This window comes from Gymnoscopelus microlampas (assembly GCF_963454915.1).
Source record: "Gymnoscopelus microlampas genome assembly, chromosome: 7".
Taxonomy (NCBI): domain Eukaryota; kingdom Metazoa; phylum Chordata; class Actinopteri; order Myctophiformes; family Myctophidae; genus Gymnoscopelus; species Gymnoscopelus microlampas.
This window is the reverse complement of record NC_139944.1, coordinates 35365298-35384603: the sequence shown is the minus strand read 5'-3', so window position 1 is coordinate 35384603 and position 19306 is coordinate 35365298. Positions and strand designations below refer to the sequence as shown.

Below are 19306 nucleotides of genomic sequence, written 5' to 3'. Positions count from 1 at the left end.
TAGCTACATCTCATATTTTAATTAAAGATTTAACATTGATCTGAATTGGTCTGAATATTATATTATGTCACTTTAAAAATAAAGAATCCTTTGAGTCCTGTGTCAGGCGTTAATTCATCTGAACCCTAAGATTGCACAAGGCTTTTATATGAGACATAATAACTAAAAAGGCCACTAAAAGGAGCGAGTGTGTTTGTTCTTTGAACTCTCTTCCCCATTCACCAGCACATCAACTCATCTGTACCATGATGAAAAATTAAAGATAAATAAATAACTCTAAAGCTCGTAACCTCAAAGTGGATATTGCAGTGACTCATTAGAAGACAGTCAAGAAGACAAGACTCATTCTGTATTCATGTCCTAGCTTTCATTTTGGGTTTCTCTTATCTCTAACCAGCGATAATGTGCATTGCTCATCTCTGCTGGGGATGGCTTTGAAGTTCTTGATGGGATCTTCGTTTGACATGAGCTAACTCATTTGACCTTGTTCAGTTTACACTTGGATTTTTTACAGACTGTGGGAAACAAAAACATGGATTAATACTGACAATAGCTAGATTATATGTGCTGCCCAAGGGGCAAGGCTTGGATATTTACGATGAGGCCAACACGGAAGCTTATGAATGGCCAGAGTGGCGCTGTTTTACCCTGCGCCGACCTGAAGTGTCAGAAAGAATTTATTTTAGCGCAAGTGAATGGGTTTTTGACAAACTTTAGACTAGATTTTCTTACCGTAATAAAAAGTGTCATAAATTCTATATGCTTCCAGTCGCTAGTTTAAAGTCTCCTTTCAATCATCATGATATGCGTTTTGCTAAATTATGGTCCCATTTATTCTAAAATTGACGATAAAGTAGGCTATGCTCCAGGAGGGGCGGGATGATTTGATTGACAACCTACACAACCAATAGCATTCATTCCCCGCCCCCGCTCTTGATTGACAAGCTACCCAACCAATAGCATTTTTGGGGGTGTTTTCCGGTTCGCTGGTCACGTGTCTGGTCTCAACCAATAGCGTTTGAGTTCCGGCGTGGCCAACTGTATATATTAACGATGGAGGAATGCATGTTCCTGAACTATCGGCTTCATTTTCGTTCTGTAGAAAGCAGGGGAGTGGCTTTGTCCATTCTTTTTTTACAGTCTATGGTGCTGCCCCACTGTACAGTATACGTTAACGGAATTGTAAGACACAGTTGAAGAGACGAGAATGATGGGTTTTCATATGTTCAGTAATTCTTGTCATCAGGTGAATATTGCACTTAAGTCTAGGAAAATCTTTCTTTAGTTGGCCAAGGCATTTATATGAATTATTAAGTTAAACTATTTATTTTAATGTATTTATTTAACAATTTAGCAACAATTCAAAATGGTGTCCTCTGTCAGAAACCGTAAAGGGACTGTGTGGTTCAAGTTTAAGTATAATGCATTGTGAAATTGTCAAAGGTTTTTACATTCCTTTACTTTCAACAGTCACCAACCATACCAATCACCATCCACAAATGGATAAAAATACTCCCATGGTCGCAACTATTGCATTATTTATTTGCGTGGGTGTGTTGGTGCATTCGGTTATGCAATCGCCAGACCTGGAAGATGCTCCCAGTCATTGCAAGGGCATTTCAGAACCTGACCCACTTAAAGTAAAATACTTTAAAGGAATACTTTGCTGAGCCCTCTGCACAGGATCATTATCATTTGCAATCTAAATCAATGTATGTTTTTCACCCACATTGTAGTGAAAGAAAGATCTCAAGAGGTATGAACATTTCAATTGGTTATTGTAGACATTCTGTACAGAGAGAGAAATAAATAAGGAAGAGAAAGATGCCCCTTTAACACAGAGATTATTATAGTGTATCCTACTTGTCCTTGAGTTCTGAAATGACATCCTTCCAGCTTTAGTCCCTGAAGGTTTTGAGATTGTACTGCTGTATCTGGGTCACCAGCTATTAGTTGACACTATGGATTAATTTTTAAGCTAAAATATGGGACTTATTTGAATGAATTATATGTTATCTTAACCAGTCTGTATGGTAGAGTACAGTATATTAATATAATATAACTGGAGGTGGTCTCCCTATACTCTTCCAATAGAGAAATGTATACCCTGGTGTTGGGTAGGTTGTCAATGATGATACATTACCTCTCTCCATCAGGACAGAGGTACAAGGAGACAACGGACATAAAACTGACAGATTGAGGCTCTAAATTTTGCTGACAAAGAAAACAGTTTATCTTTATATATGGTTTATCTTTATGTTCCACTATCTGTGCCATAGCACACATAAAATATACTATCAGGGGCACTGGGACTGTCACCCTGGCACATACGGTAATGTTTATTTATGGTGTGGCTGTAGGCTAACCTGTCTAGAGCAGAGTTTGTCTTTGTCTATATGTAGAGGTGGGACAAAGTCATTGTTTTTCAAGACCCAAGTAACTCTCAAGTTTTTGCTCTCAAGTCCTGAGTTAAGTCCCTATAGTCAACTAAGTCAAGACAGGCAAGTCCGAAGTCAAGTCTCAAGTCGAGACTGCCAAGTCAAGTCCAAATCCTAAACATTTTGTTTCAAGTCCAAGTCCAAAAATAAAAAATGTATTCAAATCATGAGCAATTGAGCATTCCCTCTTTCTCTCTGGTAACGTATAGGTCTCTCATTCTCTCTCTCTCTCTCTCTCTCTCTCTCTTTGGCCATAGAAGCTGATTCCTTTGTACCATAGCTCACTAGCTACAGTATGTTCATATCTGCATCGACTTACCTATTTGTGTAACTTCAAATGTCGAACAAAGTTCGCAGTTGTTGTGTCTCCATCTGTGAATTTCAACCCACAGGTTTTGCATATTGCAAACATTTTTGGATTGGTGACACATGTTTCAATATGCTGGGATATTCTGCACCACCATGACTCTTGGTGTCGCTGATGGGATTTCGATATTAATTGAATTAAATGTTTTGTGGGACACTTTTTTAATAACATTCTTTTTAAATATTTGGGCTTGTGGGAAGGTATCAAGCATTTTCACGGGCTCAAGTCGTGTCAAGTCACGAGTCATTGGGGCTCAAGTCGAGTCTAAAGTCATCGCATTTTTTATTCGAGTCCAAGTCGAGTCTTGAGTCCACACCTCTATGTCACCTCAGACCAATCAAAGCTCATGCCGCTACATGTATGACGTCACGAAACAGAATCCTCATGATGGCCTGATGTGCCTGGTGAAGTAAAAGTGAAGGTGAAACAGTTAGGTGAAAATATAGTGACGGTGAAACAGTTAGGTGAAAATATGCATGTAAAACATCTCGTAGGAGGAGAACAAAAACCAAAAACATAAACTAAACCATCCTCCCCATGCCCCTAGCTGTCTGGACAGCAGTAACGTCGGCTACGACAGTGACGAGACCAACGCTCGCAGCATGTCCAGCCTATCCAACCGCTCCTCGCCTCTTTCCTGGCGCCACGGCCAGTCCAGTCCCCGTCTTCAAGCAGGCGACGCTCCTTCCTCCACGGGAGGAGGATACCAGGGCAGTAAGACGGGTTCGCACTCGCAGTATACCGCCCACACGATGCCAGCACGATGTCTTAGCAGCACTTCCTGCATCAAGCTCATTGAGGGATTGGATGGCGATGACGTCGACCTCAAGTCTGGTTACCTGAGTGACAGCGACCTTGTAGGCAAGAGTCTGCAGTTGGATGACGATGACAACCTGGCTAATGGGTAAGAGAGACTCAAGATAAATAATTGTTTCTTTGACAGATTTAGAGACAGAACCAGTCCGATATACTGTACGTGTATCTGTGACATTTTTGATGACTTCAGTTTCAGCAATTGTTAACCATCCAAACAACTTTCATGCTGGTGGCCCTATTTTGTGCATGTCATTATCAACACATTGTGTTGCAACACGTGAGCAAACAAAGTCAGTTTATCTATTTATACATGTTTGGCGCATAAGTTAAATATTCTCAAATAGAAACTTTAATTTTTCATATGTATTAGAAAATGTTGTACTTTTTGACAAAATATTGGTGGAAAAATGTGGCATTGGTCGGCAGAATGCAGCACACTGACACACTCGTCCTTCCTGCCTCCACGATGACTTGATCAGCGAGTGATTTCATTATTAGATTCTTCTCATATAGACCTTGTAAAACTTTAAACTTTAAACATTTTAAATAGGCCTATGTTTATGTCCTGTTTCAGTGTTTGCAAATATCAATAGCTGTAACATGGATCCAAACGCTTTTGCAACACAACAATGACATTGACATGGTCTATAATCAATATACCGATTGGCCCACTACTTTAATTAGGTTCTCAATTGCATTGCTCCATGCACAATATTAGCCACAACATGCAGTTGCATTTTAGTATTAATCTTAAATAGATTAAAGATTAATACCCCCCACACACACACACACACACACACACACACACACACACACACACACACACACACACACACACACACACACACACACACAGAGAAACAAAGTCATCTTTGTAATAGACGTGATTGTTATCTAGACTTGGCACTTGTGCTTGGTACAGGTTTATCAAAAAGCTTTCATCAGCAGTCTGTCTGCAGCTAAACTTCCTTGTTCTTGGTCTTCAAGGAATTCTCAAAGCAGCCAAGACACTTTTTCTCTCCTAGAGGAGAAAGAGCTGAATAAGAATTGTGCTGATTCTCAAAACTTTGTTTTTGCTGAGGGTAGAACTGCTTTGAACAGTAGTTAAGTCAATATGGTATTATCGAATGTTTCAAAGGAAAAAGTGTTATGTTATTGTGCTGTGATGTATTGTTGTGGGACTGGTATCAATATTATGTCTGTAGGCAAATGAGCTGAAAAGAGGCTTACATAATGTGGAATATTATTACAATGCAATACAGTTTTAAATACAATGTTTTCCATATAATTCGAAAAAGAGACAAATTAGTGACTGCACTACCACTGCATCCGTTGAAAGAAAAATAATTAATTTTGCATATTAACTTTTATACTGTAAAAGCTTTTTATCTAAGCGTATATATAATTGCTGTATGCAATTGGATGTTAGACTTACGTCTACCATCCAATATTACTTGTTGCTGCAGATAGACAGGATCACTTCAATCTTTTGCCCAGACGGATTTTACTGTGCAGGCGTAATGTCAACTGGACACAGCTGGCTAGTTTATTTATGTTTACCAGTCCTTTGGCACATGGGTTGAATAGCTTGTCTGGACTTCGGGTGGCAGCTATCTGCTGGTACTTTCAGTTCTGGAAATACAACATTTACCTTCTTTCTTCTCCCTTCCTCTTTCCATTATTTTAGTCTGCTTCACTTTTGCAGCTCTCCTAACACATCATTCAGCTTATTCTCCCTCCTGAGTTTATTGAAAACTGAGAGAGAGAGAGAGAGCGAGAGAGAGAGAGAGAGAGAGAGAGAGAGAGAGAGAGAGAGAGAGAGAGAGAGAGAGAGAGAGAGAGAGAGAGAGAGAGAGAGAGAGAGAGAGAGAGAGAGAGAGAGAGAGAGAGAGAGAGAGAGAGAGAGAGAGAGAGAGAGAGAGAGAGAGAGAGAGAGAGAGAGAGAGAGAGAGAGAGAGAGAGAGAGAGAGATGAACAAGTGAAAGACAGCAAGCAAGAAAGAGATTGAAAATGAATCCAGGTCAGTCCTCTGGTGTGATTTGAGCAGCTTTATCACTGCTGCACATGCAGTGGGATTTGGGCTCAGCTCTGTGGGCCTGGCAGCCAGGTCAGGTTCTTACTATGGAGACTATATTGGGGACAAGACCGGTTTCAGAAAAAGAGGCGAAATTAGAGTAGAAAAAGGTGAAAATGGGTGATACGGAACTGGGTTGTCTTAACATGTTTCATGATTTAGCTAGATTCTTTTTTCTTTAATTAGTTTTCCATTTCTTGCACAGTGTTTTTTTGCACATACCACTTGAATTCCAGCGTCCCTATTCTTGGGGGAACATTCACCAAAAATTGCAGATCTACTAGCTCACCATGCGTCATGTTCACTCCCTTTGGCGGGTCGCGATTAAAACAGAGCAACACACAATGAGAAACTAAAACAAGAACACACATGTTACATCACACCCACCCACAGAGCCAGCTAAAAATGACATATGCAATGACAAATAGAAAACAAAATTATTTGCATAGAAGAGAAGACCATGAGCTAAAATGCCAGTGGTTACACAGACAGTTGAGTGGCTCTTTACAGTACTTTTTTAGTTTTCTTTTAAAAATACTGATGGAACTACAACTCTTCAAGTCATTGGGGGTAAAGGAGAAAGGGACAGTAGAAAGGAGAAAGAGAGAAAGCAAGAAAGGGACAATTAAATGGGTTATTAAAATAGCTAAAAATAATGGGTTTGTAATTGTACTTTAATGTACTGTACTTGTAGAGAGTTGGATTTTGGAGGTAGAGAGCAAGGTGAAAATAAAGAGTATAACATTGATGAAGTCAGGGCTGAACAGGGATTATTTTTCATGGGCACCGTTCCTAACAGTGACATCCACCTACTCCAAATGAATCTGCCCCGTTTTCTGTACCTGTGTATCAACCACTATGGGACTGCTAATAAACATGATGGGGGTGGAACTGGAACTCACCTTTATTTAATAGTCCTGCAGGCTACAGTGACCCTAAGCTGCTGACGTGGTTAAAAAAGAAAGTCCCATCATGCTTGGTGTATTGCCACCCATGCAGACGGCCTCCAGGGCACGGGTTTCAAGGTGACTCCTGAGAAACCCCGGCATCCCTATTGTGTACCACCTGTCTCCAGGTTATAATCCACACCCACGCCTTTTTGCATCTCTATTGTATTTAAAAGAGAAAAGGCAGGCATTTTGCTGACTGTTATTAACAATAATAGTGACATTGAACGTGGAGGACATTTTCCACTTGACTATGGCATTCCTTAATTGTAAAACGACGGGGAAACCCCAATGATTCTGAATACTATGGTAATATGCCGGCCAATTGGTGTTGTATTAGTGTCATTAGAAAATGTCCCTGTCATCTTATGCTCTATCAGGAATAAGGACATGCTAGTGATAGTCTACCAAGGGTTAATATTACAGTGCCTCACGAAAATATAATGGTGGCCCCCGGTGTGGATAATTGCTTAATCCAATTTCCAAAATGGGAGCAACATCACTTGCTCTAGTTTCCTCAGTTGCTTGCACCATCGCTTTGCATATTTGTGAATATGTTTGCATTTCCGTTGCACAGCCCTTGAGAGCATGATAATCCAGATTGGTGACCGCATACACACACACACACACACACACACACACACACACACACACACACACACACACACACACACACACACACACACACACACACACACACACACACACACACACACACACACACACACACACACACACACACACACACACACACACACACACACACACATACATGCATGCACACATACAGTCACACATGCACGCATGCACACACAGTTTAGCTCATTGAGAAGTATCAGCATCATCGCTTTAAAATTGAACAGGCTCCTCCTGCGTATCCATGGAAACCGTCAAGAAATCAACCGAGCAGGAGAGGTGTAATTTCTGCACCCCCCCCCCCCCCTTCTTAAACCCACATTATGTATACATTTTCACTGGTGTGACAGGAGCCTTGCTGTAACGAGGTGTATACCCAATGAAATGGCATGTTCTATTAAATATCATGAGGATATTTTACAATTGTGTTGGAAAAAGCAACACAGGACTTGTTTGCCCTTATGCACTGACACAATAAGATGATGATTTTCTTTTTTTTTGCCAGACCCTGGGGGTCGGCCTACATGAGGCTTTGTCTTTCCCTCTTTCCCTCTTTTCTGTCCCTCTTTTCCTCTTTTCTGTCCCTCTTTTCCTCTGCACACACGTCATGCGAAGTCCGGCCATTCAGATTTCAACCACTAGGGGTCTGGCAGTACCAGGTCTCCTGGTTCTAGTTTATGTATTACTGTACTGCCTATAAGCACTAACATCTACCGGTAAAATAATCAGTCCCGAGTGCCTGCAACATCTCCCTTATGTGTTGTCTCTGTGGAGCAAACTCCAGACCTACAGTACATGGCTGGTGGTGGTGTAATGGTTATTGATTAACTCACCAGCGAAACACTACTGGCTGCATGAGCCTATATGTGTACACACTGACAGTAATCACTGCTACTGTGAGCCATCAGTCATCTAGTATTACCTTGATCACATTTCTCCTCATAGGATCCATCTATCGGTCATGAGAGAAATTGTTACTTCCCTTACACCAATACTCAACGACAGGGTAGCAGACAGTGCAGTTGACTCTATATTTTACTCTTCAGCAGGGACGTGCTGGCCACTGGGAAATTTGGGACAATTCCAGAACGGCCTCGCCATTCCAGGCCGCCCAAAAATCTGTTTTAGGATTATTACGGTCATGTCCGGGTCGCGCTGCCCAATTATTAGTTACGTTACTGTTCGGGCTGGGATGCTTTTCAACAGTGGCGTAATTTACATAGGGCTGCTGGGTTAAAACTGTGAAACGCATTGCCCAGAAATTAAGTATTTGGCAGCCGACCCCCATCTCAAAATGTCTTGTTCCAAGGACACCCAAAAGCAAAGATTTGAGTTTAAAAAATATATATATATGAATATATATAATTCAAAGATTTGCACAAAATGTTTTTTTAACTAAAATCTAAAATGTCACAGATGGGTTAACCTTAAGATCTTCTGGGAGTGCACTCCATTCCATGGACAAGGCTGCAGAGACAAAGATGAACTGAAAGAGATATGGAATAACGTGATGAAGTTACACTTGCTCCCTCACTATCTTCTTTTAAATCTCATCTTCATCATTTTAAACTTGCCAGGTCAGTGGCTTTGTGGTTAGAGTGTCCGCCCCCGGAGATTGGGCGATCGAGGTTCGATTCCTCGGCCGAGTCAGACCAAAGACTGTAAAAATGGGACCCAATACCGAGCTTGGCACTCAGCATCAAGGTCTGGATTGGGGGTAAGTCCCTGCGACATATTAGTGTCATGTCCTGGGGGTGTACTTGTACATCAAACTACATAAACAGGAGATAAGCTCCTGCCCTATGGGCCGCTTGGTAAGGGTTACTTATTATTTTTGTAAAGTTGTTTATTTGCCTTTTTCACTTTCCCTATGATGTTCTCATCTGTGCTTTTAATTATTAATGCACCTTTAGTAGCCGTTTAATCTTGTTGTTCTTTTAGCCCGATTTACTTGTTATTTAATAGATTCTTTGTACAGCTGCTTTGTAAATGATCTAAATACTATCATTATTATTTCAACTACAAAAGATACCAAATGGTATTTATTATACATCTTTAAATAATTCCTAGGGCACATGATATCTGTTGGTTCAGTACTATTAATGCACAGAATTGTTCTCCATCCTCTCCTCCCATCCCCCTCCTTGCTTAGATTCAGTTTGAACTAGAAAAGTCAACTGACATTTAATGACATAAATTGAGACACGGCACGGAAGTAGCAACCATAGCTATTCAGCCATGGAAAACAACGTTGTCTGTCCTCTAGTGAATGTACAGCATCTTAGGTCTAAAGAGAAAGTAGAAATAGTCCCCCATTTAGCCCTGACCACCTCTAATGAATGTTGGATTTATGAACAGGAATCATAACTGTTTCCTGCGGGCTCAGCGTTCACGCCACACAGTGGTACAGTACAGCCATCGCTCATGCAGTATTGTATTATTACAAGCCTTGTAAGTTCTTAGACTTGGTTTATGAATAGGAGTAGTAATCACATTACATTATGGGTGTAGGTTTGATGTTTCCATACCTGGTATATAAATTATAACTGCTCTACAGTGCTACTCTGTGTTCACTGCCATTTAAGCGGTGTTGGGTCAATTATGGTCAGAATCCTAGGCTCACCCAGCTGCAGTGTAAGCAGTTTGGTTGAATCTGATGGTTGCTTTTTCATGCACAGTACAGTTTGTCTCGCTGGGAGACTGTTGGGTTTGATCACGATGGCATTGTGATTGATGAAGTGAATGCTGTTCTAATGCTTTAAACGGGACATGCTAGTAGATTGATGCTTTTGCAAGGGGAGGTAATAGAAACATGTTTATCGTTACCATCAGTTTTTCAAATTCACTGAAAGCAATTTAAACAGCTTATTTGGGTTTTTTACTCTTAAAGAAACAAGCACGTGTGTCATCTGTCAGTGTTTGGTTCAGCTTCATTGGCTAAAGAACCCTGAAAGGGCACTTAGCCGCCTGCAACGGAGAGATACAGTATCGATGTTGAAGTTGCCTCACAGGCATTCCATTAGAGCGGGTGCACCTTGACTGGAAACTGTGGAATGAAGCCGACTGACTGACTGACTGACAGAGATGGTAAACAGGGTTGCACCATTTCTTTCTCAGTAAGCCTAAATGTCATCACTGTCAGGTGGAAACCTTGTATGTCCAAAACTGTTAATTTGACCTTTCACTTAAAAACCTGTCTAAATTAGCAAAAATAGCAGATCGTCTATGTGTGCCACTTTCGTGGGACACTGTAGTATGACGAAGTGGGGCATTCGTTTACGAAAGAAAAGTTGAAATATGGAGATAAGAGGTAACGATGTGCATGAGGACAGAGCAGTGTGGAGTGAAGGAAGGGCTATTAGATTGCACTCAGCTGTGTTCTCCCATAGTCACACAGGCAGAGAGAAGAGGCTGGTGCAGCAGCATCACGCCTCTGATCATGCGGCAACATGGATGGGGGTGTGCTGCCATGGCAACCCTCCTCCACTGACCCACTGCCTTGTGTGTCTCTGAGTGGTAGCTGTTGAATGAGTGTGTGTGCGTGCACATGTGCGTATGCGTGCGTGTGTGTGTGCGTGCGCGCGCGTGTGTGTGTGTGCGTGCGTGTGTGTGTGCACACATTTTTATGAGTGAGAGATGGGTGTGGAGGCTGTGTGCTAACCATTTCATTAGGCTGTAGTGTGAGTAGAGTTGTGGGAGAAATATGGCTGCCTACGTATAGCTATTGTTATTCCCGCTTGTCCCTGCATTACGAGTATTCGGATAGGAAGGATCATCAATCATTGACCATGACAGCAGGAAGTTATGTTATTCTAGTCTGCTTTCCAGAAGCTGTTGTTCCTTCACTGAATATACCATGCTTTAAGTGATGTCGAAATGCATTTTATTTAAAGATAAGATCCAGACCATGCTATGAACAAATATGTTGTGTTGTTCTTTTCCAGCGCTGATATTTCAGTCCTGTTCTTGCCCACATTTTACTGTACGATAAGCCAGTGGCTTAGTTTGCTCCTCTGGCAATAGAATTTCCATGGTAACAGTAAAAAAAAGCTGCCTACACAGTCAAATGAGAGAGTTAAGAATGATCCCCTTTGGGTCTATTTGTGCTCTCTCAGAGTTAAATGAATACGAGATTTAACTGTGTGTGGATCTGCTCAAAAACTGTCTCTGAGTCTGTAGAGTTCCAGATATTGAAATACTTTATGGTCTCAATCATGGAAACTGTACATATCGACATGCCCGTGGCACACAAGAGAGTTTGCAGCAGTCATCTGATCCTAGGTCTGTGCCTCCGGCTGTCTGCCTTCAATTTCCCTTTTCCTGCCTGAGTTGGAGCCCTCCTCTACAGTCGCTGACTGCTTTCCTGACCAGTGCAGCCTCACCAGTGTTCTGACCCATTTTAACCCATCTGCTCTCTGATTGGACCTGCATGGGCCTCTCTGGCGAGGGCTCCATAGGTCCTGGAGGGATTAGAGTTCAGTAGGGCCACCGCTTTACTTTTTATGGGCTATGGTTCAAATGAGAAGGGACGGTTACTGATTTCCGTTGGGGAGATTTTAGCATACATGTGCACTCTCTCTCTCGCACGCATGCACGCACACACACACACACACACACACACACACACACACACACACACACACACACACACACTGTACTTGGTCCACTCTTTTTTCCCCTCTACACCAAATATCTTTGCCAAAGATAGCCGATCTACAAGCTCACAACGCGTCACACAAGGTTACCTCCAGAATATATATGCTAGGGTTCAAGTGGTAGTGTTGTTGAGTATTGAAGAACTTTGTGGCCTAGCTGTTACTGCAGAAACTGAGCAAACACAAACAAACATGCGCACGCACGCACGCACACACGCACGCACACAAACATACACAAGCCCACACAAGTCCATCATATAAACCAAGACACCCCATACTGGATGTACTACAAACACACACACAGAAGTCATCCTCACACACTCAGCAGTTCCAACATCTGTGCTCAATATGGAGTTTTCCTTCCCCACTGAGAGGTCTGTCCAAAGTACTGTACGGACACGGCCACCCCACCAACAAGACCACCACCACCACCTCTGTCCGTGTGAATAATGGCCCTGTCATTACAGTGGCCCCCTGGGGAGCATGAATCATCTCTGTATCATGTCAATGACGTATGCTCCCTGTTTACACTGGCCTCTATGTGGTTGTCTGGGTGTGCAGTTTTCATTACACTAGCATACATACATTACACTACAGTGTGCTCACCCCCAGGTGGAAATGATAATGTAATGTTTTAGATCATGTTCCAGTTTGATGAATGTGTTCTTTATCTCTTTGAGTGTATATACAGTATGTAACCAAATGGACACATTTGTACACTCGCAGAGTTGGTAGATAAATTAACAGTGAGGATGTTACTGTGTACAGTGCCTCACTCTCCTCAATGTACTCATTTGAAGTCTGACACAGAATCATCTGTTTTAAACGGCAAATGAAGACAGATTTGATTGGGTTTAGCTCATCTCAACTTTCCTCAATGTAGGTCTGTGTCACTGCTGTCCTGCTTGAAGTTCGGTTTCCCACGATAGGTCATACTGGACCAGATGGGTTCTTTGTGGACACATGCAGCCTTCCGTCTTACTGAGAAAATACTAAATAGGTCTCAGCAGGGAGGAAGACGGGTCGGCAATACATCCAGCCACCGGTAGCTTGCTCTCGTACGGTCAGAGTCAGAGCTCTGTTTTGTATTATAGAGGATTTTACGTTTACTGTGTGCTCCATGTTGCATCCCCTGCGTTGTGGCTACAGTGGAAAGCTTCCTGTCTGAGGCTGATAAAGATTGTGTGCTCATTTCCAAGTTGGGCAACAGAGCCATTTTCAGGCTGGAGGTTGGAGCATGTATATAATAGTCTTGGACACAATCACTGATGCATCTCAGACTCATTTGCTGTACTGCCACGACAGCGTTCCTGCGCTGATGGTAGCACAAACCTGCTTGCTCCATGGTCAAGCTCAATATAGATCAAAAAAATGACTGGAAGATCCTTGATGTGCTGGAGCAATGCCCTGCCCTGCCAGTTTCCCTCGTGGGCAGACTTATTGATTGAATGAGATGCTTGAATGGGTATACAGTATAGGACCAAATGTCAGGGTGCATTTCAGCGATGCTCTCACAGCCTACTTAAATGATTGCCCATGTTGTAAGATGGGATCGGGTGCAGTGAGTAGAGTGATGACACTTCCTCAACACACACGCACACGCACGCACTCACGCACGCACGCACGCACGGCACACACACACACACACACACACACACACACACACACACACACACACACACACACACACACACACACACACACACACACACACACACACACAGTAATAGAATGTGACCAGGCATTGTTGAGTTATTGTGCCTCCTGCTGGAAATGTTGTGTCACAACAACACCTTAGAGAAACAAAAGGTTATTGATCAGCAATGTTATTGTTAGAGGAGCAGAGCGTGATTTAAATTGTATGCCAATTGTGAACAATAGCAAAGTAAGAGAATGTATCCACTATCCATTGGTCAATCATACGGTTCACTGCAGCTCAACAGTCAGTGTGAGGGGTGGTCAGGAGATGTCTATGAACTCTGCGTTTAAAGGCTTGAAGGCCATTGTCTGTGATGGAATCAACTACATGCTCTGGTAGACTGTTCCACACCCGGACATCAGTGTGGAGAAAGGTTCTGTCCAGTGTGCGTATATAGGAGCCTGGGGGGCTGAGAGCATGTTCTGATTGACCAGCACTCATCCCTCCCTCAACACCCATCATTGAAGTGCCCTTGAGAAAGCCACTGTACCCCCAACTGCATTGTAGGTTAGGTTGCACTAACTAGGCAGTGCCCAGCTGTGAATGTGTAACTATTTGAGTGAGAAGCAGGCCTGCTTGAAAAAGACATCTTTCAAGCTAAGTCTTATTTAAAAAAAAAGAACAGCTGGCAATTGGATAGGATGTTCCATATCAATCGTGGGGTAGGTCATCCTCACTTAAGGTAGGCTTAACCAGAATGTGCTGATTTGTGATAGATTTGTGAAATATTGCAATATAGTAATCCCATTCTTTTCGTTGAAGCCAAATTCCGGCAATGTTCATCAATGATTCAGTTCATTACTGGTAGAGTAAGTGAATATTTTGAATATAGACAAAAAAGCTAGTTTAATATTGTCCATCTGTCCAAAATTCCTCATGTACGGTAGGTCAACTCTGTGGGATTTTTCAGAAACATCTTTAAATGTCTGTGCTTAGAGCTGTGGCTGAACTTTTAACTGGTTGCAATAACAAAAGGTCAGGACATAAAGCTTCCTGTCTGCTATCCTCCAGACACCACATGTTGTTGTGTGACTATAGGCCTACCCATTCTTTGGGTCCATCCCCACAGATGGGGTAAATCTCTTTTTAAACAGCTTGTAAATATCCTGGCCAATACTGCCCTACAATGCAAATAACAGTATAACTACATGTTGTGTTTTAAAGGTCAAATCCTGTGACTATAGAATGTAGTTTTCATATCAACAAACACTATACCATAATCAAAAATGTTGCATACACCTTAACCATACATTTTCCATGCAATGTACATTTAGAGATCGTTTTTACTCAGTTTCATTATTTACACAGTCACAGACTGCTTTTGACTCTCACGGACAGTATCCAATGGGCCCCAGCTTAGCAAACACCCAGAGGATGTTTCAGGCACATTGGTTATCAATGGAGGACAGCCTTTACTATACAAACCTGATGCAGGGGGCGTTTAAAGGACAGATTGTTTAGCAGCTCTGTGGCTCAGTTCAGATAAACAGGGGACGTGAGGGCTGTAGTGCGTGTCTGTGTTGTGTACAATTTATATCACTCATCCTTCCCAAACAAGGGGTTGTTTGGCTATTAGGAAACTGTTTGGCTATTAGGAAACAGTTGAGGTTTCAGAGTAACCGGTAAATATATAAAGAAAATGCTTCTTCACATGCTGGATTTAGATTAAAAAAATTAGAAAAAAAATAACAAAAGGACATCTGCCACAGAAGCTACCCTCATGAGCTCATGTCTCAAGTCGAGACATCAAAAGATAAAGGCAGACACAACAATACTTTTATCTTCACAGTCTATCTGTTGATGTTTTGCTTTCATTGCATGTTTGTTGTCTGTCAGAGTGAATGCAACACATTTTCCATGTTCCTTAAACATTTCTTTTAGAGAGAATGTCTGTTCAGAGAGAATGGAAATGCAATCAATTCTATTCCTTCATACACTGTGCTCTGGTATTTTGGGGTGGTTGATGGGAGTACAAGACATTTCCTTTTGAAATAATATAATGGCACTTACAGGAAACCCAGAAGTTGCCCTAAGATATATGTGGGGACTTTCTTAACCCACGGTTCACCTTCTTGAGTGGTTACAGCACCATGACCTGGTGAGATCATCACGTGAGACTGTTCCACTACTAATAAAAAGCAAAGGAGGAGGGGTTGGGGGTGGGGGTTGGTTTTCCAAGGCTCCTCATGTCTCACTGGAGGTCCTCAACTCATCTGAGGATTATGTGGTTGCCTACTCTGTGATTCAGACCTTACCTTGGTCTGGATGTTTCCAGTTTGGTCCCAGAGGGTAATTCACATGTAACTGTGAAAGAGAAGAACATACACAATTTATTCATTCATAATGATATCCAGCTCTTCAATGTAGCTTGCAGAGCTCCATTGGAACGATAACAATTTGTCATAAAAAACAAGTCTAGCAAATTAAAGCTGCAGTAAGTGATTTTCTTTTGTTAAATAGCTCTCTCTCCAGCTCTTCAATAAACAGAAAATGCATTTTCAGGTCAGGTAACACATTTTATCCAATCAGGAGAGAGAACTCGCACAGGATACAGGATAATAAAGAAGTAATTGAAGTGATGACACGAAGAAAGGAGCAGACAAAATTGAAACTAGAACGCTATCAAATTTAAGCTGATAAATGGGTAGGCATACTCTCTCCTGATTGGATTAAATTGGCAACCAAAATGTATTTTCTGTTTATTAGAGCTGGAGAGACGGTAGACCCCTGATACTGAACAAACACTCAATGATAGGCTATCAGAATATAGACCGTTGCGTTTGAACTAAAAACGTTTTGTTTTAACCAAAAATATATCACTTACACACTACCATTAAATAATTTTCATTTCACCAAATTCTTGGCATTGACAACATTTCTCTCACCATGAGAATACTGTATACTAGGCTATACTATATAGGCTAAATATGGCATGTAAATCCTGTAATTTATTAAATGATTAACGGTATTGAAATATAAATCATGTTTTGCAGAACTGTAGGCCTATGCCTGACTGGCCTACTCACACAGTCGCCTACTGCTGTAGCCTACTGCCTACAGTATGTGCTATGCGTTTTAATGATAGATTTTTGTGTGATGTTGTGGGTATAGTAGGCTACGACCAGAGGTTCTCAAACTGGACACCCAAATGTATATATATTTGGCCAGGGATCTACATGCATTTTCCAAAATGCATCACATCACTGACACATTATTGTGAGTTTGTTAATCGGCTATTTTGACAAATTTTGGTGAGGACCCTGCATGGACCCATGCGGGGTTAGGAGCTTGTAATGATCGGCTATTTCTATTAACTCAAGACCCCTTGGGGGGTCCGCGGACCCCACTTTGAGAACCACATGCTGTAGCTTAATAGTTCCTTCGGGCTGAGATGAGCAACAGCTGTTTGCCATCAGTGAAGGAGAGAGAGTACACTACAGAGTAGGGGGTTTCATGTCGGGGGTGTTTCCTATAGGCTAGCAGCGGACCGTTAACGCAGTCCTCGCTCCATTCGAATTCAATGGGGAAACGGTCGGGCTCGTTGCTCGCGGAGGATACAGAGGGCGAATTTGAATGGACGCATCATCTTTCAGGACTTTAGGTTGTTGCGCACGTACGGTTTCCGTGTGGATGTAAAAAAAATAGGCTGCAAAATAATGAACGGTCGCGTTTTGATCGGAAAAGTGCCACCTTTACAATCGGCGTCAAGAGCTAAAAGGACGTTACGTTTTGCGCCCAGGTAAATTAACCTAGGATTTTTTTATTTTCCTTTAAAATTGTTATGGGTATTATGACTGCACTAGAGAGAATAGCCTATTGTTGATGTTGATCGATACATACAGGCCTGGATGCGCAAAAAAAAAGGATATGTTTGGCAGGATCTGCGATTTTGATGTGGACCAGGATGCACCGTAGTTCCATAATGCATTTAAATTGTGCTTGACATTGGGTAGCCTATCAGTGAACAGGTCATCCTGTTCACTATTGTCTCGATAGATGAACTTTATCAGTGTTTGTTGTTCCAGAAGTTCACGGTCATTGTTGCCTTTGGTTTGACATTGCTCATGAAAAAAATAAGGAAAAGTGAAACGGGTGTTGACGTGTGTGTGTGTGTGTGTGTGTGTGTGTGTGTGTGTGTGTGTGTGTATGAGTAACAATTATAGACTAACGTCGCTGTGTAAACACATTTTAATTCTTAGACAAATTGTGGTATTTCTACCACAGCTATAACCTTTCATTACCACTCTGCCATAGGCATGGGTAACCGCCCAACTCACTCCAAATCCAACTCACTCCAAATCGCGCCCAACTCACTCCAGACATCTCACTCCACACACTTGCCCAACTCACTCCACACACTTGCCCAACTCACTCCACACACTTGCCCAACTCACTCCACACACTTGCCCAACTCACTCCAAAAATTATTATTGAGTACAATATTGAGGAATTAAGTACAATATTGAGGAATTTGTTACTTTTAACTCTATTCTGTTTTAGGCTTGGTTAAAGTTTTAAATACTGTCTCTACAAAACAACTTAATGGTTCTGGGGGGGGGGGGGGGGGGGGGGGCACTTTGGCACTTGGAGTCCAGTGTTTGTTAGATGTCTTATTCTATTGTTGGTCAAATCAAGAGGTGTTGTTATATTCCTCGTTAAGGTTTTGGCCCTCCTCCACTGAGTTCACCCGCATAATCACCCTCCACCCAGGTTAGGGTTAGGGTTAGGGTTAGAATGTAAGAGTCTCCACCGATTCAACCCACACACACACGCACACACACACACACACACACACACACACACACACACACACACACACACACACACACACACACACACACACTATAATATTATAATTTATAGCTGCAAAGTAACTAGTAAAACAAATACATTTAGTGGAGTAAAAAAACAATATGTGGATCCAATATGTAGTGGAGTAGAGGTAAAACCATTGGAAGTTGGGAATACTCAAATAACGCACAAATACCCAACATTGTACATAAGTACAGTACTTAAGTTAATGTACTTAGTTACTTTACACCACTGACACATTGAACCAATATTACACTGGTGACATTGCATGGAGTGAGTTGGGTTTGGTCCTGGAGTGAGTTGGCTATGGTCCTGGAGGGAGTTGGTCTTTGGTCCTGGAGGGAGTTGTCCCAGCCCTGGAGTGAGTTGGGCGAGCCCTGGAGTGAGTTGGGCAAATATTTCTTAAGTCTTCATGGAGTGAGTTGGATTTGGAGTGAGTTGGGCGGTATTCTAGGCATGCACTCCATAGACAATGATGTCCTCATTGTCCTTTACACCACTTGGTTCTCAAACTTCTAAATGCCAAGGACCCCCAAATTGATATATATTTGGCCGCGGACCCCCATCTCAAAATGTTTTTTACCAGCGACCCCCAGATGAAAAGATTTGTCACAACACTTTTAAGATTTTTCAAAATATTTTTGTTATTTTTGAATAACTAACATGTAATTGGATAAATGGTTAAAATGATTGTGATGCTGTATTAACACATTTCACTGGGGAGGGGACCCCCTGGAATCCCCCCAAGGACCCCTGGGGGTCCCGGGACCCCTCTTTGAGAACCAATGCTTTACAGTGAGAAGAAGAAAAAAATACCCTTGCACATTCTTTTGGCTATAACTTATTCATCCTTCTCTGTGCA

The 19306-nt window shown here is 42.0% G+C and overlaps 1 protein-coding gene across 5 annotated transcripts in view; it reads left to right on the top strand.

Moving 5' to 3' along the window:
- nav1b (neuron navigator 1b) overlaps positions 1 to 19306 on the top strand; it is an 89047-nt gene that overhangs the window by 36079 nt on the left and 33662 nt on the right. For 4 of the 5 annotated variants that reach the window (XM_084063184.1, XM_084063182.1, XM_084063183.1 and 1 more), the window contains exon 6: positions 3353 to 3709. The exons of the other annotated variant lie outside the window; for it this stretch is intronic. In XM_084063184.1, coding sequence (XP_083919310.1) covers positions 3353 to 3709 — 357 coding nt within the window. The remainder of the gene's footprint in view (positions 1 to 3352; positions 3710 to 19306) is intronic. 5 annotated transcript variants of the gene reach the window in all.